Source organism: Gymnogyps californianus, chromosome 6, assembly GCF_018139145.2.
Source record: "Gymnogyps californianus isolate 813 chromosome 6, ASM1813914v2, whole genome shotgun sequence".
Taxonomy (NCBI): domain Eukaryota; kingdom Metazoa; phylum Chordata; class Aves; order Accipitriformes; family Cathartidae; genus Gymnogyps; species Gymnogyps californianus.
In genome coordinates this window covers 23,993,191-24,017,468 of record NC_059476.1, presented here as the reverse complement: position 1 = coordinate 24,017,468, position 24,278 = coordinate 23,993,191, and the positions used below count along the sequence as shown (strand labels likewise).

The 24,278-nt window shown below is 45.7% G+C and overlaps 2 protein-coding genes across 2 annotated transcripts; both read right to left on the bottom strand.

Moving 5' to 3' along the window:
* Positions 1-380: 380 nt before the first annotated feature.
* LOC127017783 (neurotrypsin-like) lies at positions 381-15,788 on the bottom strand. Its single transcript, XM_050899058.1, has 15 exons — positions 15,717-15,788; positions 13,562-13,607; positions 11,927-12,163; positions 10,823-10,946; positions 9,935-10,110; positions 9,273-9,420; positions 8,275-8,453; positions 7,726-7,867; positions 6,408-6,610; positions 5,263-5,404; positions 4,798-5,003; positions 4,156-4,234; positions 3,786-3,908; positions 2,965-3,245; positions 381-1,237 (listed from the first exon to the last, which is right to left on the bottom strand). The coding sequence occupies exons 1-15, from the start codon at positions 15,786-15,788 to the stop codon at positions 927-929; spliced, it is 2,469 nt and encodes an 822-aa protein (XP_050755015.1). The 3' UTR covers positions 381-926.
* A 4,263-nt stretch (positions 15,789-20,051) lies between these two features.
* Positions 20,052-22,565, bottom strand: CHCHD1 (coiled-coil-helix-coiled-coil-helix domain containing 1). Its single transcript, XM_050899253.1, has 3 exons — positions 22,424-22,565; positions 21,689-21,807; positions 20,052-20,913 (listed from the first exon to the last, which is right to left on the bottom strand). Exons 1-3 carry the CDS (start codon positions 22,563-22,565, stop codon positions 20,800-20,802), a joined length of 375 nt encoding a protein of 124 aa, XP_050755210.1. The 3' UTR covers positions 20,052-20,799.
* Positions 22,566-24,278: the final 1,713 nt, after the last annotated feature.

Here is a 24,278-nt window from a genome sequence, read left to right as displayed (position 1 = left end):
TACCTGAACGTTTGAGATTAACATTACATTTGGATTTAAAGAAAAATAACGTGTCTGTTCAGCCTTTTGATGTCACATTTTTAAGTTCTTCATAGTAATTACAAAGGCAAGAAAGCTATTGTCTCTCAAAAATGAAGATTTACTCTCATACCAACAACTGATTCTAGGAGATGCTGCTTTAAGAAAAAAAAAAAAAAAAAAAACACACACAAAAGAACCACTATATTGAGAAAGCAGCAATAAAACCATAGCATCTGGCAGCTGGAAATGTGTGATAGAGGATTACAGCAGGAGGGACAAGCATCTCTTAGCAGGGACAGACACTTTAAAGGGATCATATGGGAGCAGACCTACTATTCAGAAGAGAAAAGGTTCCCCCTAGAGACATAACAGGGAAGGAAAAAAACCCAACTGTTGGCCTGTTCCTCAGCTCAGGTCAAATCTTCTGATTCCTGGAACTGAAGAGAGCTGTTATGAAAAAATATCTGAAGATTTCCACTATGCCAGAGCCCGGTGCCATCTTCCAAGCATCTCACCTCTCCTTGCAGCGTTTTTCAACTGTGCAAACATACAAAAACAGGAATAGATTCACAGAGGCAGGTATCTCTCCACTTCTACCATTTCTGTGTGCCAGGGCAAAGGAACAAGTGTGATTGCATTACAGGACTCAGATAGTCAGAGCAACATAGATTTATCATTCTTACCAGTGTGCACCTGCTTTCTCTGCTCAGAGATTACGGACTAAAGTGAAACCAAAAACTTTAAAGAATCAGCCATAACTGTTTTTCTCCCAGTTCTACATTAAAGTCTTTTCCCAGTGTCCAACGACAAAATAAATCTCCATCAGTCACAGGCCAGAAGCCACAGCCTTCTGCTGCTGCAGGGCAAAAGGACCGTACGTTGAAGTTCCTAGAGCTCAGACATTTTCATTTTAGCTTGGTCACTTTCTTGATCCAGGGTACGTATTTGCTGACCTTTGTGTACACACCGGGGGAATCCTTGCGACCGCAGCCGTAACCCCAGGAAGTGATCCCCAAAATGATCCAGCGTCCGTTTGACCTCTGACACATGAGTGGCCCCCCACTGTCACCTTGGCAGCTGTCCACCCGTTTATCTTCAGAGAGGTTCCCAGCACAAATCATGCGGTTCGTGAACTTCTGCCCGTAACGGACCTCACAGTCTTCCCGTGGGAGAAGAGGCACCACCCCCTGCAGCAGGGTTCTGGAATAGGACTTCCCTGGAACAGAACAGAACAGCCAGACCAATTCACCTACAGACAACAGCAGTGACCTGGAGCAACGGCGCTCCGCACAAAACCAGATATTTGTACGTTTCATGTCAAGACTGCGGCACAGAAATAGGCCAAGCTCAGCATCTCTGAACCACCGGAATTTCAGAAAACAGTGCTGCCAAGCCAGACCACAAAAAAGAGCTGTAAGATCAAAGAAATGGGGAAGAGGTTGGAGAAAAAGGTTAGATCAAAGGATGAGTCTTACTCCTGGTTCTGCCAACAAGTAACTTGAACCTTGTTCAATTTATTTCACCTCGCTGAGACTCCATTTCCTCCTCTGTAAAACAAGGGCAGTGTTTTCTCAAGAGAATAAATGCAGTAATATTTGTAAAGTGCTCAATCCTCAGAGAAGTTCTGGAAGATATTTCAGAGGCATCCAAATATTATTCAAAGGGAGCTCACTTCATCGTTGGCCAGATTTGTCTCTGTTTGCTCAAATCTCTTTATTACTCCAGACTTGCTCAGAACATAAGGTTCACGTGCTATATTAGAGTATGACCTTTCTGTGCCAAGGTTTATGGTAAGTTCACAAGGTAGTAGGTAACTGCCCCTCTCCTTGGGAAAGCCGGGTTTGGTGCGTGGAAGGGATTCTAGCCATTAAGCCCCAGTACAGCTGAAGGGAGTTACATGGCTAAGTTGCTCCTTGATCCTCCCCAGACACCCCGAAGTGACACGTGCACCTTGCGCAACTGACTCCAATGGCAAATGTATACTTGCAGTTAAACACTTGGGGTAACAGCTAGGGAAACAGCTGGGAAGGATGGGTAAGTCCAAAATCAACAGACAAGCTCCTGGGGCTGTTTGCCTTTTGGCAGCAAGTCTTTCTGAACATATGGCTTTGCTCTAGTCACAGCAGCCCCAGAAAGGCCTCCTTGCCCCAAGCCACGCATTGCATCTCTGATCCTCAAATGGGGGAGGACTGGACAGCTGGTTATAAAGCTTTGTTTAGAGTTTAAAGCTGTCTCCAGACCTTGCTTATGCATCCATGTCAGGACTCCACCAAGCCCAGCGTTTTAAAACATGGCCTTGAGAGTTAAGTATTTAATAATGAATACTTTCTAGAATATTCCCTGCTCCCTTTTACCTAGGAAGCTCCATAGCAATGTGCTGCAAGAGGACAGGTACAGACTGTCTTGAACCTAGTGCAGAAACCAGCCTCAGAGCTCAGCTGTCCCTACAGTGATATCCAGGGAGATCGAGCAAGGTAGTCTGAGAGAGATTCCTTCCACCTCTAAGCCCCCACTTCACTACTACAGTATCACGAAGAAGGCAGGAGGTCATGGAAACATGGGGGCCTCCCATAGGCTTTGTACACCAGCTCTGCACAGGCTGCTGCCTAAGGGGTCTGCTGTGGGCAAACATGCGTGTAGAAAGGGGAAGAAAGAGAGGACTGTGGCCAGATGGCAGCATTGCTCTCTCCCACAGCTTCAGAGGGATGCTATGGCAACCAAAACTTCCACCATGGGCAGGCTCAAGAAGCCTCAAAACCAGAAGAAAACACAATGGCACAAAAATCACCTCACTTCCCTGCTCCTTAACACCATGCGCTAGCACAGACAATAGGAGCAGTAAGAACATGGCCTTGAGTTGTGCACACATAAATTAACGGCCCATGTAGGCTTCTGAACCCAGACTCCCCCACCTTTCTTGCCCCTCAAAGCCCCATCACTCACCTGTGTCTCCCCAGCCGGAGATGATGCAGGCTTGCCTGTTGATGTCAGACTTCTCTTTCCTGTTGGGCAGGCAGACAGGCAGAACGTGGCGATTGAAGGAGAGACAGTGCCCCTCTCTGCCCCGCATCCGGACCAGGGCAATGTCATTATCATTGCTGCCAGCCCAGTAGTTCCTGTGGAGGACAATCTGCTCCACGGGCAGCTCCCTCTCAAACTCATCCTTCACGCCTGTGTGGTAGTCGCCTACCCGCAGCAGGTAGCGCCGCACATCAACACCAAACCTGGAGAAAAAGAGACTCGAGATCTTGATACTCCTACTAAAAGGGAAACAGGCTGACACAAGTCTCAGTTGCTATGAGACTGAACCACCTCCTCACAAACTGATATAACAGTGCCAGCTACAGGACTGTGGGACCTCTTTAGCAGATGTGATAATGCCAGCTGTTGCAGTCAATGGGTGTCCCACATCACTGTCTACCATGCACAGGACTTTTTTTCCTATAAAAAGGGCTACAATAGTTGCAACAGGCTTGTGACCTTATCTGTTCACAGTTCCTTAAAGCACTGAAGAATGGCAAAATGCTGGTTCCCTTTAAGTTGTAAAGCCTCCAAGTTAAGAGGCAGGTGTAAGCAGTGAAGGATAAAGCAAGCCTATATTGAGTCATCCCCATAAGTGCTCCAAGATCACACACATCATAACCTAAAGGTCTTGGTTTAGAAACTTTGCTCATGTGGCTCCACTGGGCTGGGAGGATAACCTTGTATGAGGTTATCTTGTTCATCGTTGAGTATCCCTCAGGGCTCCCCACTCACAAACGTACCTTTTGAAGCAGTGGGCTGCAGTCACTACCCAGCAGCTGCTGATCAGTGTTGCTCCACACAGCAGACGAGTATCTCGACGAAAACCCTTCAGCCGTAGTGAGGCCTGCCATGGCCAACCGCCTCTGAAGAAGAAACAGAGGAATAATAGGTGTCACACACATGGGAGCTCTTTTCCTCTTTTCCCATCCACTCTGCCCCCTCTGGGCTCAGCTGGCATGCATTCTTCCCTAGGTAGGCCCACTGGTTCAAATCAAGTTCAAAAATCACCAGTGAAAATGTGTTATGTACTCAGCATTTGCCAGGCTGTTTCCAGAGCCTGTAGGAAAGTTGGAACCAGTTCTGGTTTTCCCGGCAATTACAGGGTAGTACCTGAGAGACTTGTTTCCACCTATGATCCTTTTCTTGCGACGGTGAAGCAGGCGCATCCCACACACACCAGACTCTGGACCTGCACAGCAAAGTTAGAGCAGTTGAGTAGATACCTTCAGCTTAAGTATCAACAATTGCTGTCACAGAGCCAAATACCATTCGCCTTCCCTGAGGGCATTAATCCTCATGGTAGTTGACTGCATTGTGTTGTGCATATGGAATTCACAGAAGATTTGATCCCATAGGTTTCCTCAGTTTTGGTGGAGGTGCTTACCTGCAGTATCTGTAGTCTTATGCCAGGAATGGGATCTCTACAGCTATCTATCTCCTCAGTACTCTAAAACCCAAAGTTTGCTCACGGTTACTGCTCTAAGGAAGGGTACGGTGACTTGGCTGTGGGGAAGTTCTTCAGGCTCAAAGGCCTGACATGGATGGAGCTCCTCAGACAAGTCTGGAGCACCCTGTGCTCCTAAGAAGAGACGATGAAAACAAGGAAAAAGTAGGAGGTGCATGACAGGACATGCTTATTTTGTAGGTAAAGTTTCAGCCAAAGAGAAGAATTACAGGGAAAAAGCATAAAAGCATGCAGAGATCCTCCAACTGGAGCTTCATATTTCTGCATAGAAGAAACGGGCATGTCACCTGTTCTCCTGATATCTTGGACCTTCTCTTCCACATAGTCACAGATCACACCAGCATCCTCACTGTGCCAGCAGCTGTGAATCCCAGTGTCAGGCCTGACACATTGCCCCAGGGTATGCTCCGTGCCACTGCATTCTACGTTGTCCAGATGGATGGGCCCATGGCCTTCGCCAAAATAAGCCATTGCCCTGGCTTTTGCTGTACCACTGCAATTAGAGAGAGGGTGGCTAATCTGCAGTAAGCAGGAGGCAGGTGAACCAGATGCACCAGCACATTTTAAGAGAAATAATATTTATGTGTCACTCCACACAGAGACAGTAGTACAGTGAGAATAGGACCCTACTCCCTCAAGCATATGTGGGTATGCCAAAACTAAGAAATGAAGCCCCCAGAAACAGGTCCAGAAAGAAGCGATCCCCCTGAGAGCTGTTTCTATCTGTAAGTTGCATGTACCAGAGTTCTTACCTGAATCCCAGTTGCCTGCAAACCACTGCAGCGTCTCTGTCTGTCCAGCCATCATCACAGACACTGCCCCATTGCCCATTCAGGAATACCTCAACCCGTCCCTCCTTGGTGCTTTCTCCATCCACCAGCCGCACAGGAGGCCCTGCAGGAGAAAACACATGGGTCGCTGCAAGCAAAAACACCGGAGTGTGAGGTGCCCAGAACTTGGGTTCTATAGGAAAAGACAAATCCCAGATATCAGTAAGCTTAAAAAAAAAGAAAAAGGAAATAAAGGAGTGTTTCTATATGAAGACATTTCACCTCTGTGCTGAATCAGAAGACTATGTACGTATTAATTTATTTAATATATACTGGCAATCATTAGTGGATCATATTCTGAAAGCTGAGTAAAGAGGAGAACAAAAACAGAAGGAAAGTTATTAACTCCTGAGCCAAGAGTGGACAAGCTTAAACATGCCTGGGAAAGAAATCCATTAAATTATAAAACTATTACATTATTCTAAGCAAGAGAAGAGTTCTACATCCAGGAAAAACAAAAATGTTAGATGCTGTCTATTTCAATAAAAAATGTCTGACAAACTGGAAAGTCTCCTGTAGTAGGGAAAGGGGAGAGTATCAGACCTGATATAAATGAGGAAATTATGCTAACTTGAAATACATTCACAATTTTAATTAAAAGCGTGCCATCCACACAAGAGAGTGCAGATTTCCACACAACAGCCCCTCGCATCTGAAGTCCTCTTGTCTTGGCAAGGTGTGACACTAACGTAACTACACTAGTTTCCTAAAGGGTCTAGTTAAAGGGGTCCCATGTTCCCACAGACATGGGGCTGAGGCGTCTCATCAGTGAGCAATGGCACACTAAGGCAGCCACCATTCCTCAGCACCTCAGGTTTGTTTTAGAGACTGCCAACACAATTCTCTCTAGTTTTAGTTTCTCTGCAGGTCTGGCCGTAGGTCTGGTGGAGCCACAGCTCTGTGGCTCTGCCCCAAGACAGCCAGGGCTCGTTGCTAGGAGTCCTCAAAAAGCAGCCACCTCACTGGAACAGCACAGGGAAAACTCCCACTTCTGCCAGAGCTTCCAAAGGAACAGACCAGCAGGTGACACTTCCCCACCGTCCAGGGCAAGAGGCAAGGTGAGTTACCCAGGCTGCCATCCATGACTGTGTTGCTCTCCGGGGAACAGCGGACTCCCACATCCTCAGCGTGTGAGCAGTCATGCTGCCCCCAGTTGCTGTGGGGACAGTCCAGTAGGGACAGCTCTGTCCCTACACAAGCCACATCATCCAGTAAGATAAAGCCTTGGCCAGCAGCGTAGTCCCCTTCAGAGGCCAGGGTAGCAGGACCACTAGAGGAAGAAAACAGAACAGAACAGAACATCAGATTCATTAGAACTCATTAATCCCACAGAGGGACCCAAGCTCAGACCCAAGGGAAACTCCCCTGCAGAGCTCAACTGTGATATCAGCGGCCTCCTGACCTAAACCACTCAGTGACACACAGGATGGCAACCAAGCAGCTTGCACATCTCACCAGCTTCAGCTTTCAGGGAGGCCTGCTCAGACCAGTCCATTTTCTAGTGTCTGGTCAAAGGCACTGTCATAGTAGCACAGAGGGCCAGCTATACCACAGAGGCTGCTTTGCAGACATGACACCAGGTACCTCAATTTGGGGAGGGGCTAGCAGAAGAATCATCAAAAATATCAACATTTAAGTAATTCTACTTCTTTTTATAGGAAGCAGCTACCTGGAATTGAAATGCAGAAAGCTGCAAACTTTTAGGCACTACAAGAGATGACAAACACAGTATGCAGCTGAACTCACAGGGAAGAATTTATTTAGCCTTTTTTCAGTCTATAAAGCTGAAATTTTACAAGGATACCCTAATCATATTAAAAAATCCACAAAAAAACCCTGTACTGGCTCCAAGACTACAGTATCCTGATTTTAAATCTTCCCGAACCTCATACCTGGAAGGACAACAGTTCAGCAACAGGCTGAAAGAAAAGCATTATGAAAATCCCTAATACTACTCTTTTTTTGCCCTGATGGTCTTCTTTCAACTACTGAAGCAGGTGATATGTTTAGCTGACAGAGAAGATGGGTGATATTGTTTAGCTGACAGAGCAGAGGGGGTGGCAGTGCTGAGCTGATACACCTGCAAATTTAAGGAGTGTTAAGAGAACTTTCTGACTTTGGTGAGGGGTTCATAAAGATGATATCAAGCCTGTTATCTGCTTTCAAAACAGGCTGAGGCAAGAGATAATAAAGATTTATTTTTTTCCCCCTTGGAAAGGATGTGGATACCTATTAATCTTCCCAGAATAAAGTTGTATAATGGTAATAACCCTTCTAACAAAGATAGCATTCAAGGATTAAGGTCCAGCCTATCCCAGTGAAGGGTGATGGAATCTAATCCTTGAAATGAGGAAGCACAGACACTACACACACTCTCAGTCCTACCTGAAGCCCAGCTGCCTGCAGACCACCTGGGCACCAAGGTCTGTCCAGCCATCATCGCACACTGTGCCCCAGTCTCCGTTGTAGTAAACTTCTACCCTGCCTTCGCTGGGGCCATGGCCACCAGCCAGCCTGACAGTGCCCTCTGCAAGGGGTGGGAGAAGTAAAGGTCAGCACTCAACAGGGGAGAAAAGAAACAGCCCACTGCTGAAGTCTGTACAGCCCACGAGTGAAAGAAACCAAAGACACAGATATCTGTGGGTACTCAAAAAGCAAACATTCATTGCTCCCAAACATGCCCATCTGTCAGGGGAGGATTCACCTCAGCCCTTCCATGCCACCTGTGGAAAGCCATGGGAACACCACCAAGCCTGGCTGTGATCCATTCCCACCTGCTGCTTGCTCCCTGCCTCCACATCTGGTAACCCTTGTGGGATTCATACATAGAAGCCCTGCAGGATCCTGAAGCAGGGGGGTTATCTACTGAGCAAGCCATGTAATATGGGAGTAAAACTGGCCACATCTGACTGGCGTAGAGCTGTAGATCTGTACCTGTGAAAGGGTTACAGGAGACCCCAGCATCTTCAATGTGGTCACAGTTTTGCTGTCCCCAGTCACTCTTCTTGCACTGGTCAAGTGAGAGTTCATTGCCCGAGCACTCCACTTCATCCAGCAGGATTGGGCCAGATCCCTGCCCATAGTGAGCCCACGACAAGGCTTTCGGGTTCCCACTGCAAACATTACAGACACGTATGTTCAGTAAGGAAGGTCACAGTCTTGTGCCCTCAGATTCTGCCTTGCACAGGGACTCTCCTACGCTAGGTCAGTGTCCTCCCATAGATAATCTGTATTTCTGACACAGTGGTGTCGGCAACTGTTAACCGAAATATGTGATTGGAAAGTTTTGTAAGGAGACCTTCCAACACATAACAAAAATGTGCCTGCAACATGAACAGTTCAGACACCTGGGGAGTTCTGAGGACAACATTGTTTCAATCTCAGTAACAGGAAAACTCCCAAAGTTTGAGGGATCTCAAACTTGAATCATCTATTTTAAACAATTCTGTACCGATGTGATTTTCAAGAATGCTCAGTATACAACAGCTCCCATGTTAAGCGCTGAATGGCACACAGGAGAGTGAGGTGCTCTCTCTTGCTTTCCTGTCTGAAGAGGATAAGGGCAGTCAGTGAAACTGGAGGTGTTTCAACTTAACGAAGTAAGCAGCTGCAGTTCAGATATGGAAATCATCATGACAAGTTATCACTGAGGCCAAGAAGATTTGCATTAGGACATGTGTGCAAAAATGATGAACACAAACAAACCTTAGATAGGGATGCACCAACTCTTTTTTTCACAGCATGAACCCATAAAACTGACAGGAATTAAGTACAAAATCCCTTTATAGGATTATTGGTCCAGAATTATCTTTCCCAGGGTTTCTGTTTACCTCCTATAGAAAGGACTGGTACTATAGTGAAGGGACGTGCTCTCACGTTCTTAATGCTGCCTACTTGTGTTACCGCTCCATGATGTACAGTGGGGAAATTACCTGAGTCCCAGCTGCCTACAGACTACTTCAGCATCCCGGTTGTCCCACTGGTCGTCACAGATGGTACCCCACTTGCCATCATGGTAAACCTCCACTCGCCCTTCAAAGCTCTCCTTTCCCCCAACTAAACGCAGTGGAGCACCTACACCTGTGCTTCAAGAAAGGGAAAGAGAGCACAACAGAACAAGACAGAGACAGAGCACATCCAGCAGTTCAGGGTGTAGAACCATTCACCAGTGAGAGGAGCTCTTGGGATGCTCTCATCCCACCACACCACATCCTCCCCTCTAGACCCCCCAGAAGCATCCATGATTGCAGCCCACAGTACGGGGTACTGCTGGTCCAGGGATGGCTCTTCAACTGGCTGCTATGGTGACTAGGACTTTGCTGCCTGCAGACAAAAAACTGGTTTGATAAAAAGGGGATGTGGTCATAAGCAACAGCCATCTTTCAGTGATTGTAGAAGTATGCCCACTGTGAGTATGTGGGATTGGGAAAGGATGGATAATTTTCCACTGGAAGGAAGATAACCACCTGTATAGCAGGTGAAAGAAGAACATGCTCCAATGATTTGCTCTCCACAGCTTCACGACCTTAGATTTTACATCTTATCTGCAACACTGATGCAAGAAACAGGGAGCGAACCTCCCCTGGAGATTTACCTTCTGGAGGGACACAGGTTACCATGGCACTCCCCTGGTTACAAGCTCCTGACATAGCTTCCCGATAGCCACACTGCAGCAGGGCTTTCTCATCCCCATGGCAGTTTGCTGACTGCAGGTGCAGAGGAACAGGCCACAGTCCGGGATGGCTCTTCTTCCCAGCTGTGCCGATCTCACTGGTACAGAGAATGCAACAGAGCGATGAAATGGCGTAGCGCTGCTCGCCTTACAAGTTCCCCTCAGTTCTTGTGACTCTCCAGTCCAGTTGTGCCATTTCACATCCCAGTGAGCCCAGTTGATTGGGAATGCATAAAGGGGTGACCATTTACAGTCTAATGGGAAAGCACAAGCAAGCACAAAGCGCTTCCCACCACCTAACCCATTTTGTGTTTCTACTTACTGCAGAGGAGTTGGTCTGGTCAGAAATGGCACCCTTGTTTGAGAGTGATGAACAAACCCATCAATAGATCCAAATATCTGAATCACCTTCTTCCTTCTCTGTGGACCTTATCTCCTTGCTATTTGGAAGTTTGAAGGTCCAAATCCCAGATTCCCAAAGAGGGTTCACACTCTCAAAATTTCTGTTAGATCACTACAGTAACTCCAGCTGGTAATACTAAAAAGGGGACATGATCTCACAGCTCACTCATCACAGTCTGGAGCATCAAGCAGAGACTACTGTTTTAAAAAATTCTTGCAAATGCTGATTGGGGTTGGGCATAGCCACGGAAAGAAAACAGTAGGAAAGGACCCTGCTAAGTGGGAAATGAGCCCACAAAACAAACTCCCTCAGCCAACACACTATGCCAGAGGGACTGTAACCACAGAGGCTGTTCTTTCAAAGGCCACATGAGCATGTAACTCTCACAACCAGACTGAGGTTCCCACCTGAGACCTAGCTGCCTGCAGACAACGCTGGCATCCCAGTCAGTCCAGTGGTCAGCACAGATGGTGCCCCAGAGTCCACTGAAGTACAACTCCACACTACTATCTTCAGCCAGCCGCACAGCACCTTCCAAAAGAGGGGAAAAAACCAAAAAAGCTGCTATCTTCTGATGGAGGTTTCAGACCAGCAAGTCTTGGACTTGCATGTAGCTGAGGTGAACTGCACTTGGCTTCTCTCATCCCTGTTTTGCTGGTGCTGTCACTGAAGTAACTTGTACAAAGGAGTGTTTAGAAAGCACATCTCCTTGCTCAGTTATGTATTGGGAGAAGGATACTCCTTCTGTCTGTAGTACCTCAATGCAGGCACACAGCACAACTACACTTGTATCCTTCACTTTAATGAAGCCATCTTTGAAAGCACTTCCACTGGCAAGGGAAAAGACTTTGTCATTTCATTTATTAAACTGGTACTTCATCTGTTCTGCAAAACGTGGGAAAAGCAAGGAAGGTCAGAAAACAGGAGGACAAACAAAACATTTTCAAGAATGTTGTGCTGGAGTCAGTGCATTGATAGAGCTCAGCTCCCTTGCATGCCTCAAAGTAAGCAGCGGCCCTTGTATCAGCACTGTGAGGAATTTTAAAGCAAGCCTATGACCTACCTTGCCACAGAAGATTTACAAACCTAGCCACAGAAGATTTTTCCTTGTTATATTTGAACTGCTACACTTACATGAGGAGAGCTCTGATATGGACACTTAAGGAGCAGGAGTGGGTTGTTTTCCACATAACTTAAACTGCTTTCAAAGTGGCATAAGTTAACAGTAAAAAAAAAAAAGAAGTCTCCTTGTATGAGAATAAAAACATCTATACAAGGCATTATGGCTACAGCAGCTTAAATCCACCCCCTTGTATATACAGACGTTCTTCTCCCACACAGGCTAGCCTCTAGTTCTAACTATTTCGACAATTCGGGACAGTTATTGTACTGTGCTTCCTTCACAGGGTGTCCCACCTGCTGCTTGCAAGTCTGTGCAGCACACGTTTCTGGCCTGAGCCCCCTGAGACAGTGCAGCCCGGGCGCTGGCAGAGACACGCAGCAGCCCTTACCTTGGTTACAGTCGCAGTTAGCCCAGCCGATGGCCCCTGACGCAAGCCGGTAGAAGCACCAGGGTGTAGTTCCCCCATCCGGGTTCCTGCAGTGGTTGTGGTCCCCCAAGCCACGGTCTGGGTACTGCTGAACATAATCGGGGAACTCTGCCCAGTTGAGGCACTCTGCCCCAGCCTCAGTGACCGCCAGCGAGCCATTGTAATACCCAAGAGGTCCGACACCACACACGCTGGACGCTGGGCACAGGAAGGGAGCTGTTAGCATCACTTAAGGCTCAGACAATGTGGGAGATACCAGCTGATCTCCTGAAACACCTCCCGTGTCTGCAGTCTTGATTGCTACTTGCTTGATTTCAATTCTATCACTCTTCAAGGCAGCTGCTCAAAGAACGTTTATAATACGCACTATCTAAAAAACAAATTGATCTGAAAGTCATGAACTGCCCAGACAGACCTTTGAAATGTGTTAACTCTGGACCCAAACATGGACAATTTGAACCGGTTCCCATTACTGTTTATTTCAATAGATGTATTCACTTACTCTGGAGCAGCACTTGAGCCTGGCATACACTCCTCCACTTCCTTCCCCACCTACTTTGGCACCTGAATAAGATACTCTTAAATTTGATCCTAGGCTTTTTAGAAGAGTAATTGCCTGTCTAAATTGATTGAAACTGAGAAGAGTTTAAAATTAGCTATAATTTCATTCTGTAAAGCGGGAAGGTGGGAAATGACATTGTATTTCATTGTATGTATGTTCCCTATACACAGTAGCATATCAGCTGGCTTATCTGAACTTGGCCAATATATAGGAAGGGAAAGGGAATCTATTTTGCAGGGAAGTGCAGGTGCGAATGTTTCAGGCCAGTGCCCATGTGAAATATCTCATGCAAAGGAAGCCCAACAATTAATTTAATATGGTCTTTAACATAAGAAGAAAACTCTCCGTTCACGACCCTGAAATAAGAAAGAGGGAAACCAGAACCAGATTCTGTGTGAGGGTGGGCTTTTTAGAGTCCATAACATGGGAAGAGCAGACTCAGAAAGGGATAACAGTTATAGCTCTATTCACTGAATAAACAAAAAGAAGCCAACACTTTCAGAAAACCCTTCTGCCATAAAGACACCTAGGGCAAACAGCAAGGGCACAAAGAAACTTTGCCTCATGCCATTTGCCTTCTAGCCACTGCCAAGCCCAGGAGGTGTAAGTGACAACCGAAGGTTAACTGCAAGGTACAAAAATGAGAAGCAGTTACAGTTAGGTGCCTGGAAAACACACCGTGTGCTTTGCGTCAGCTGGAACCCTCAGAGGGGGGGTGTATGAGAATTCAGTAGTTATTAGAGCAGAGGAAAGGTAAGCATGCAAAAAAGACTGAGGCAGAGAAAGAGATGAAAGGAAAAGAACATGTGGGAGGAGCAGGGAACTGCAAGAGTATTACACACGAAGAAAAGAAAGTGGTCTGGCCATTTTGGGGAAGGAGATAAACAGACATTGGGGCAGGAGAAAAGACTGAAGAAGTGATGGAAAGAAAGGAAGAACGCCAGGTAGCAGTGGTTCATCGTACCTACGGTCTCGGATCACCACTGCAGGAAAGAATCTGCCCGATGACTGAATTAATAACTTCTTGTTCTTACCTGCACTCTGCAAATGGTTTTGGTTGGGCTGGGATCCCAGGAAAGCCTGGGAAAAGAAAGAGAGCAAAAGCAGAGAGATGATTATCCGATGAAATAAACGTGGGCATGTCCTAAAAGCAGCTCAGCCTTTTGCTGCTTTAGGCAAACACACCCTAGTAACCAGCCTCTTCCCCGCTCTCCCCATTGCTCCTCTTCAAATCCAATCACAGCTCTGCCCACTAACAGCAAAATGAATAATTACTGGCCTGCAGAGATTTACCCTTGATCTCAGCACTACCTTACAGGGCTCTGCTTGTTCTTTTCCGATAGAATTGGAAGCCTGAGTGAGATGCCTATAGAAAGAAAAGCTAGAAAGTCATTGTTACCAGTAAGAAAAATAATGAATAACCACTCATTCTTTCACTGTTTACAGGGCAAGCCATCTATGGCCACAGCAACAAACAGAGATATATGTATGTGATGGGATGATGCCCCCAGGGATCCCTGTTAAAATAGTAATAAACATCTACGTACAACATGGGAAACACCTAAAGAAGAAAATCCAACAAGACTTTTTGAGGATTTTGTTTTTAATACATGAGAATATGATATGGCCTACGGTATTACTATCCAAATGGGGTTAAATAGCTAAGAACAAAAAATATGAAACAAAGCCCTCAGAATTCCAGCATCCTGTCCGGCCCCAAAACTACATTTCCTCTTACAGGCAGTGTTTTTGGTGGTTATAACTTGACTGCTGGCTGAGAGATAGGGATCTCCGCTCAACACCATTACATGGTGTGCAGGCAGGTGCAAGATCTTCACAGACCCAGAGTGAAAAGAAGAAACTGTACATGCTTCTGCTAGCTCCTTGTAGTTTAATTCATTTCTAAATACTTTTTAATGAACATTTCTACTACTTTTACATGAACAAGGAGCTGTAATTCACAGAGCAGATGTGTGCATATAGAGGATACTAGCTATTGGAAATGGTTCTGTTTTTCTTCAAAATGCAGTAATTTTGCTTCTCTCAGCTTCACCTGTCCCTGGAAAAGGGGAAGAGTAAAATTTGGAATTAAACCAAATCCATCTCTGGAATAAGCAGAGGTAATTCCCATAGATACCTGACAAGAGTGACACCTACTCATGGCAGATGTCATTTTCAAATCAAGCTTATGAATATGGTCCAGCAGGTGTTGACAACCATGGCCAAGCTCCAGCATCACCCTCTAGAAGTCAGAATGTGACACTGCATATTGAAGATGAATTCCTGACATGGTTCAGAAACAGCAGATCAGATCTCAGGTGCGTATGCACAGATAAAACAGCATTTAACTGAAAAACCCTTTTCAGCCAAAAATCCATCTATCTGCATGTATCAGGCTGTTGCAAGCCTACATAATGGTCTGTGAACCAACAATGCTGAAGGACTTATCTGGGGACCTCAAAGCTCTTTGCAAAGAGAGGAAAGTGAGCTAAGCTACACTTTTGTGACTGCACCAAACAGGTGACTGAGCCACAATCCAGGTCCCCCGACTCCTAGCTTTTAGTGTGCACCTGCACGTACATGTAAGCCTGCAGGCGACAGAGGGATGGGTTGGACTAATAACAGGCTACATATGAAAGCCTGAACCTGCCTTGGAGACGGACCATAAACGAAAGAACTGCAGTCCAAGTAATATGCTTCCCTTCTAATGAAAGATTAGTTGCTGCCAGTTCCCGTAGCAGCTTCCAAACTCCCCCAACGCTGACCGTCACCACCACCAAATTTTAGTGCAAACAGCCTGCGCTGCAGTCACTGCCCCAGGTCCGTGTGGCTATAAATCATCTGTCCACAACAGCAATAGGGGTAATCAGTCAATCAGCAAAGAACAGAAACAAAGGATCTCTTCTGCCAGGGTCACTGCAGCACCTGAGAAACATAAGAAACCTGAGCCAAAGCATCTGCAAGCCCTTGTGCATCCTGCTTTTCTGCTTTGTTTCCTTTTCTGAATTTCATATGCACAATGAAATAAATCCCTCCCCAAACCCCAAGCCCCCAGCCCTTCCCAGAGACCACAGCTGCCTAGACACTTTGGAAAACATATTCAAGTAATTACAAGATCCACTTACAGCGAGGATATTACAAGAGCCATGTGACTTCTTACAAGCAGAGAGAAGAATAACCATTTCTTACCTCCACACATCTGAGACAGGATAACAGACTCGAGAGCTCTACCAGGAGCCCGAGTACTTTGGGGATCTCCATCCCTCCTGTACGAAGTGGGCAGAAGCTTCTTCAAGCATCACATTCTCGTTCAGCTGCCGGGCTCAGCTGCTGCCTCCTCCCCAGGCTCTGCAGCTGGGCTTCCCCGGGAGCAGGGCACTAGCCGCTCCGCACCGGAGGGAGCGGGATGCCTCTTCCATTTCTATGCAGGGAAAGGGATGTGAGGAAAGGGATCAAAGTTCCCAGCAGCATCTTAGAATTTCACTTTCCCCTTCCTCTCCCCATCTCTTCTCCTTGATTCTTCTCTTCGGAAAGGGGGAAAAGAGAGGAGAGAAATAAGGGAGGAGAACGTGCCCCAGGATTTCTCTAGCACCCTTAAAAACAGGAGGAGGCAAGCGCAGGCGGGTGGGGCGCAGCCCTCAGCCCGCTCCCGCACCCCCGCTGTCCCCTCCCTCTCCCCCAGCCGTGCTCCAGGTATGCGCTTCTCCCCAGTGCCAGCCTCCGCCTCTCCGCCCCTGCCTACCCGGCGGCTGGGCGAGCCGCTCTCTCCTCTCCTGCAATGCCTCCTTCCCACAGCTGCCTCTTCTTTCTCTCCCCCAGGCACAAAGGCTACAGCTACGGCGGGGAGCTGGGGCTGTATCCTACTGCAAAACCTCCAGCAACACAACTGGAAAGGGAAACGGCTTGTGCGCGCACACTTGCCAGAGATTAGACTTGCTGGAAGGAATCTGGACTTTATCCCCCCACCGCTGCCTCCTCGATTAGCTGCTTGCAGCTTCCTGAGGTCAAACTCTCCTCAGATTTGAACCCAGGTAAATGGGACCCAGAAAACTCTGCATTAAGCAGCTTCCAGATCTCCCCATGGAAAACCCACAGGTGGCACAGCCCTCTCCAGGGTGCATTCCCAGTTTTCAGCCCTGCATCTTGCCATCATGGGTATTGCCTCCAGACATCTTTTCCAGCAAGTGTCTCCTTGACCTTGGGCTGTAAAGTTATTTTCACTCGATTGGCTAGGATGCTTTCCAGGGGGTTGATCATTATTGTTTTGCTATGAACAATCCTATGGGGTTTTTTAGTGTTTTCAGCTTAGTGCTCCTTCATATGAATTAGGGTTAGAGGCTACAACAAAAGTTTTAAACATTATTAAATCTAAGAAGCGAATTGGTCCATTTGAAGCTGTTCAATCTCAGAATTTTTTTTTACACATTCCCTGTGCTGCTCCTCAGCTCAGTCTAATGGGCATTTCCTATATTTATATTCTGATTTTGGAGGGATTAACTCCTGGTGTTCTGCAGCATGAAACACGAAGGTCACCTTAAGAAATGAGCTCACTTCTGGCCAAGTCTGCTGAGCAGCATTTCGAAAGACACCTTCAGCATAAAAACAAGGAATGGGCTGATAAAAATCCATTGGCTTGACAAAAAGCCTCTTTTTTCCTTCCCTCACTTATTCCCCATTACTCACTTCACATGACAGTTTTGTGTTGTCTCATCCTCAGTCACTCATCAAATGCAAGAAAATTCCACTACAGGAATCTGAATCTTATACAGGAGTCGCTGAGTGGTAGGAAGGAGCCCTTTCTGCAGTGGATTTGTACCACAGTGCATTCTGGACACAGTGGATTTGGCCAAGAATTACACTCGGTTAATTAGGAGCAAATCTCCTATATCCTCGTAGCAAGGGAGGGAGATGATCAGGGCAACAGAGGATGGAAATAGCTTAGATGCTACAGCACGCTGTAACTCTCAGGCAGCACTGGCAAAAAGCAGCAAAACAAAATTAAAAGATGGGAATGTGTTGGAATTTAGAATCACTTACTCCAGTGAAAAGACGAGGAAAGGATATACTGGAGACAGTAACAGAAAATCTACTAGCATTCAGAGAAATCTGCTTCTTAGTCAGGAGTAGAGAGGTTGTTGATGCCCCTTCAGAACTCCCATAAGACGCTCACCTATTTAGCCCTCTGACACATACTAAGAGTTTAAAATCTCTAGCAAAAGCCTGTACTGGATTTCTCTCACAGTAGCTCGTAAGTTGCTTCCCTCTGAAGGCAAGGCTTTCCTAGATGAAGTGATTTCCTAGATAAAGTGATTTTAAAGGAAACACAGACCAGTGCACCAAAAGCAACAGAAGTCCAAGTTCAGTGTTGTTTCTGGAAGAATGACAAACTGTGCAAAGATATAGTGGGTTTTGCAGTTGTCTCCTCTGTGGCGGGTCCTCTTTTGGAACTATTTCCTTCTTGCCAAGACTCCCGCTGGTTTTCTGGCACATGTAATGACATTTTCTTGAGAGAGGTGGATCTCAGATTCTCAAAAGCTTCTCATGGCTATGTGGCCCTCTCCAAGGTGGAGAGGAAGACGAAGAAGGAAATCATACCGATATAACTATGGCAGTTTAGATAGGCAACATATCTAAAGATAAGGTAAAACAGATCTTGAACTTTCTTGTGTGGGCAGTTTGAAGTAGTTGTAAATACCTAAGTCCACTATTTAACACAAATCACCTTCTCACCCTGACATAAGCACAGTTCTGTAATAAGTCGTCTGTGATTCCCTACAGAGTCTTTCTGTCTTGATTTTTCCAGATTATTCTGTATTGACCCTTCTGAACAAGAAGTACCATCGTCTAAAATGTTCTTGGCTCTATTTCTCCTGAACTGGCAGGACTACTATTTACCAAGACCAGCTGAAATATCAATGCTTCCTCCATAAGAGATCTTCAATGAAAGCCTAAAAAGAGAGGTAGTTAATAGCAATCATACCCAGAGCTGGTATAATACTCAAGCTGTAAGGAACAGGAATAAGATCAAGGAATTCCAGCAGATTTGCGTAAATCCTGTAAATCCGACTTAGAAGGGTAGAACAGCTAGTCAGCTTTTGTTTAATTCTTTCCCCACCACACAATCACATACAGGTCTCTGCAGCAATGTTCTTAACCAGTGGGCTCAGCACCAGAACCCAGTTTTCTTTTATACCCCAGCAACAGCATCAAGGGGTGGTACAAGCCCTGAACTCAGAGAGGACAGTGTCATTCACTGCAGTTACACACATGAACTATTAATGGAATGATCCCCAATATGAGCATGTCACAGAATGTGTTTAAACACCCAATATAAGCTTAACAGTGAGATGGAGTGGGGAAACGGCAGCAGCCCAAATTGCCAAGGACAATCAGTAACTGGAGGTTTTTTGGTTACAGCATGGGATCCTGAGCCAAAAGAACTGCTAGAGTACTTTTAAAAGCAGCACTGTAAAACCTACGTGCATCTGAAAAGCATTCTCTTTCCTTCCTTCTTCCTCCAAATAAATACATTCCTTTAAGGACTGGAAAACCTTAGCATAGTAATTTCAAGCTTACAGTAGACATGTAAAAGGTCAGAAAAAACCCCAAACAACTGAACTTGTGAAGCTCACTGTGAAGCAGTAAAATCCAAAAATAGCTCTCCAGATTAGTGAGAGCTGCGCAAAATTTCAAAGTAAAAATAGAACAAAAAAGTGTCAGTTTCTCTGTTACAGCCTCTTATATAATGAGACAGTTCTTCACAGACACTAGAATTTGGTACATGTAGCAGAGCTGCTAGCTTAAGAGGTGCAAAACTATTCTTGTATTGTAAGTTTTAATACAAAGAAAGAAAAACCATCATCAACAGAAATTAATTTAGAATTCATCGGTTCCTTGCTCCCAGCTTAGCTTGTCTCCTTCAGAGAATCAGCAAGTAGCTCTCCTTTTCAGAGAGTGTCTTTTGGACTGAAAATGCAAAATGTCATAGAACCAAAGTGTTTTCCCCAACTTAGATGTGGACATCATGTTCTTGCTGACCCCCAGTCCTCTGAAAGACCCAGTTATGCCATAAAAGCAACAAGAGAATAAGCTACCCTGTGGGATAACCCGCTAATGACCCATTGTAAGTAACAGTTAAACGAAAATCACTTCAATAACTTGAAAGCATACACGTGACCAATATTTATGTGACGAACAGGTATTGGCCTGGGGCTCCAGAGAAGTCAGCTCCAGCTCCATGCAAACCCTACAGTCACATGTGGGCAATCACACAGTCTGTATGTGCCTGACTCCCCTCTTACTCTGCTTTTTTTTAATGCCCCAGAGAATTAGTGATATAAATGGTTATATCATTAGTTCTCTGAGGCACTGCATTTTCCTCACCAATTAGGTACCAGTCCTAAAACAACAGGGACCTGCCTGCAGTTTTGTGGTACTCTAGTGAAAAAAACCCCAAACAAATCAAAACTAGCAATTAATTACATGATTTCAGTATCAGTCCATGCTTGAACTTTCTCACCCCCTTTTAGTTTTTTTACCAAAACAATGGAACATTTTGTTGTAGATTATGAGTTGCTCAAGCCAAACAACAGTCTTGCATTATTTTACTATAGTATAGACAACATAATCGATCAGACATGGCAGCATACCTGTCCCACCTGCAAATCAGAGGGCCTAAATCATAAGCTTCTGCGTTGAAGTTGTATTTGATCCTTACCAATGTATTGTGTATTAACAAAGTATTTTGCTGGAGACTTCTTCCTCGTTCTACAGCCTTCTTGTACAGCAGCAGGAATTAAAAAAATTTCAAGAGGAACGAAATTGTGTATACATACATGTAGGAGTACAAGTCATGAGATTACTATCAATTTTAAGTTGGCTCAATGTCTGGGCCTGAGCACCTTTTGATAGCAGCTCAGAAGTTAGGAAGGACGCTTATACATGAGGATAAATCACCCCCTGTTAGAAAAGGCATTTACATGCATTCCTAGAGGATTTTATTTCACAGTGAGGACGTGACTCTACACTGTGGCTAGTTGAACAACACACTGCAGAAATCCTAGGACTGCAAGACCCAAGAACCTCATGAACAAAGTCAGCTGATGGTCAAGATGGGTGTTTTTCGCTCTGGAAACAGAGGTGCGGTCAAGATCCATACAGCAGTGCTGACAGATACCACTTGATGTCAAACACTCACTCAAGTCTACTTTTCAGTTTTTTGCCAAAGACTCCAACTTTAATTGCTTGTCCACAGTCCCTTTAGTAAAGCACATTATACATAACGCGTGATCTGAGGAAACCTCCTCAGGAGCTTGTTCACTTTGCTTGAAGTTAAGTTTCCCTTGGGTGACAGAGTGTTCTCCTCATTTTTAGCCTGGCGCTCCTTCTGAAAGAGAAAAAGAAACCTCAAAATATTACCTCTGTTTATTTGCAGAGTTGATGCTCACCCCTAAAGACTACTACTAATCATACGGGAATGTTTCTTTCAGAAGAATGCTATTTCTTTAAGGAACACTTACAATAGCACTTGGCTCAATAATCACAAAGCTTTCAAAAGCTGATGACCTTCAAATGATATAATTAATGATTGACTGACATCTTGCAAAGAAGATATTTTTCCACATTCTTAGTTAACAATATTATAATCTTATAGTAACAACTCAGATTTTTTCTTTTTACTTTCTGTTATTCAATCTGATTCTTTGTAATCTACCATATAAATTGTGGACAATTTTTCATTTATGCTGTCAAACAGCAACAGTAAATAACTATTTATTAAATGATGGTACTGTTATCTAGGTGGCCTAGGTTAGGGTCAATTGACAGCAACTGAGCTCTACTTCAAGAATTTGACAACACAAAAAGGACTGGATGTGACTATTGTTTCATCCTTTGTTATAACATGCCAAACATCCAGTCCCTTCCTACAGTCCTTTATTTTAATGCTAATTTAATTTATTTTTAATTTAACTTCTGCATTCAAAAAAGAAGGACTGCTTGCTTAATCTACATCATCCTGCATCTCTCCTACAGCTCAAACGGGTTACAACACCAATCAAATTGTTCGGAAAACATTATTACTGTTGGCACACAAAAAATGATTGGGGGCTTCCTCGTTCCCTACTACTAGCCTTTAAGAACAGAAAAGAGGCCTTAATTACTTCTGCCTTTGCCACGCAGTCATAGAACATCCGGATCTCCTCGGCACAAGCTGTATCGTTGAAGTCATTCTGTTTCCAGCAGGCCATCATTACTGACATCTCCGTAATGCATGTCGCCTCTAGAAGGGAAAGACACAACCAAAAATCTCAGGTGTTTGGGATTTCATGCTAACAGCCTCCGCAGTGCAGAAATCTCCAGAAAGAAGTTTAAGATGGAGTAGAGGCAGGTGAGAAGAAACAACACTAAAGTAAAGATCTCATCTTTGGTTTGTGTAGAGAAGATGTTGCCAGCACAAAGATTAGCACCACTGCAGCCATCTAACGTCTGACTGAATTCTTAAGGGAAATGCTATGTTGCGATGTAACAGTGTTTTGCATGCGTGATTCACGTACGGACTATCACAAGATGCAAATTTAGAGTTGTTGTATGAGAAAGTAATCTTTTCTAAAGAACCCGTGTGCTAATTCTATGGCACAAACCAGACCCCCTTCCCCTCTGCTGCCATGCAGAGCACAAGGCGCTTCCGAGCGCCAACTCGACCCAGCCCTGACACCACCGTGACCCTTCTCAGGGTGAAGCCGCAGGACAGCGGTGGGACAGCTCCCGGGGACAACGCCGGAGGGCCCACCGGCGGCAGGGCTACCCCACAGGAGCTGGGGGCCCTGCCCTTCCCCATCCCCGGCCGTTTCTACCCCGGGGAGGGGGCATTTAACGGCCTGGCGCCGGGAACTCACCTCCCGCCTGCTCTCTGCGGTTCGCTACCTTGTTGGCCAGCACCAGCGGCCGGGTCGGGCGGATAACCGGGGGCCGCTTCTTCTGCCGCCACTGCCCGGAGACCCAGCGGGTGACCCAGGCCGGGTAGACGGGCGCCGCCATTCTCCTTGCGACAGGCCGCGCGGCGAGCGGGCCCCGCCCACCCGGCGGGCGCGTGCGCGGCCCGGCGCTGCCCGTCCCGGGGTGCCGCCGCGCAGGGCGGCTCCGCTGCAACCGCGTCCCGGCGGGTGGCACCGCCTGCGCTGGGCGGCGGGAACGCTAACCACGTCCTCCGGGCTGTGACAGTAAACGTGCATCCGCCGGCAGCCCGAATGCGGTTGCCCACGGGTAACGTCGTCATCCCGTTAGACGGCAAATCAATCCGTTTGTGGTGTAACCTCGTTTCTCCTCCCCCACCCTGTTTCTCCAGGCAAAGGCCATGAAAATTGAGTAACTTCTCGCAGTTTCTGTGTTAGACGGAACCACCCAGTAACAACTCCAACAATTCGCATCCCAAAACTTTTTCTGCAGCAAACCTAGCCAATGAAGGAGCATACACACTTCAGCTGGAGCAGAAGAAATCATGATTGTTTCAAATAATTCAAATGAACTTCAGGAATTCTTCTGCAACTGCATGGAAACTTTTCTTGGTGCTTGAAACTCAGCACCACTTCACTCCCAGCCCTTCATCTCTCTCCATTACATACTAACAGCTGGATCTCTCCTGCATTGTTTACTAGTGTTCCTACCCTACCTTCCAAGAAGATACTGAAACTGCTGCTTCTGAAAGGGGGGTGGTGGTCTCATAGCCTCATACTCGGTAGTGGAGAATCCCGTTGTTCCCAGAAGTTTCCTTCCTAGTGCAGGATTTAAATCCCTGGAAGTCCTCAACTCATCTGGCTGATTCTGGAGCCCCTATGTCCCCAGCTGAAAATGACAGGTAATACAGAAGGCACAGTAACATTTCAAGGGCTGCGGTACAGATTTCTGCACAGCATGAGGGAGAAGGTAGATGTAGAGAACTGATGAGTTAGACATTGGACTGGGGACCTAAAATACTCAGATGCTCGTCATATAGTGGTCACTGAATAAGCCATCTTATCACCGTATCAGGGCTCCTTCAGGCACCACCAATCTCCCTTGTGCACTGTAGGACATAGGAAGAATCAGTTTTCTTCCATAGCAACATTGGAACAATTTTTTGCATAGCACATTGCTTTGGATGAAAAGAATATATTCAACCTCCTAGCTATGGACAAAAAAAGAAAAAAAAAAGCACTCCACTTGCCTCTGCCCAGTTAAGGAAGTTAACGAGACATTGGAAATCTTGTTACCTTGATTTAAACATCACCAGACCTATACCAGAATATTCTCAGTATCAATACTAGAATTTACTGCATCTGCAGATTTAATACATATTCTGGTATGTCTGATTCTGTAATTATTTTTGTGTTATTGTTAAAATAGTATTTTCTTAAGAGTCCAATTTAAAGAATATGAGAAGACATTTTCAAGTAAACAAAAGATTTATTTTGGTCCTCTTTAGAAGCAAATTTCCATCTCTTTAGGTCCAAATTCAAACAGTCTGTCTGGAAGTTCTGAAACATTTTGGTAAGAGGGATGTTTCTCTACTTCCAGTTTTTCTGATGGGACAGGAAATGAGCTATCGTTCTAGCTTGGCTACCAGTGGAGAAGAAGAAAAACAAGCTGACACCTTCAAATTAGGCTAGAGGGCTTGCATCCTGCAACTCTGAACATTATAAATCTTGCAAATTCAAGACGGGGAGATGAAGTACTTTTCAGTATTCCAGTTCATGTGAGGTTCAGCTACTCTTG

Bases quoted from the DNA above. Each gene is read 5' to 3' on its own strand.
- LOC127017783 (XM_050899058.1), bottom strand. From the start codon at position 15,788: ATGGAGATCCCCAAAGTACTCGGGCTCCTGGTAGAGCTCTCGAGTCTG. The intron at 10,947-11,926 runs GTAAGGGCTGCT...CTCTTTTGGAAG, and splicing joins TAACTGCGACTGTAACCAAG to GTGCTGTGCGGCTGGCTGAA. The intron at 3,909-4,155 runs GTACTACCCTGT...TTTCTTCTTCAG, and splicing joins GGTGGAAACAAGTCTCTCAG to AGGCGGTTGGCCATGGCAGG.
- CHCHD1 (XM_050899253.1), bottom strand. From the start codon at position 22,565: ATGGCGGCGCCCGTCTACCCGGCCTGGGTCACCCGCTGGGTCTCCGGG. The intron at 21,808-22,423 runs GTGAGTTCCCGG...TTTCCCTTCTAG, and splicing joins CCGCAGAGAGCAGGCGGGAG to AGGCGACATGCATTACGGAG. The intron at 20,914-21,688 runs GTAATTAAGGCC...TTTCTCTTTCAG, and splicing joins ACTGCGTGGCAAAGGCAGAA to AAGGAGCGCCAGGCTAAAAA.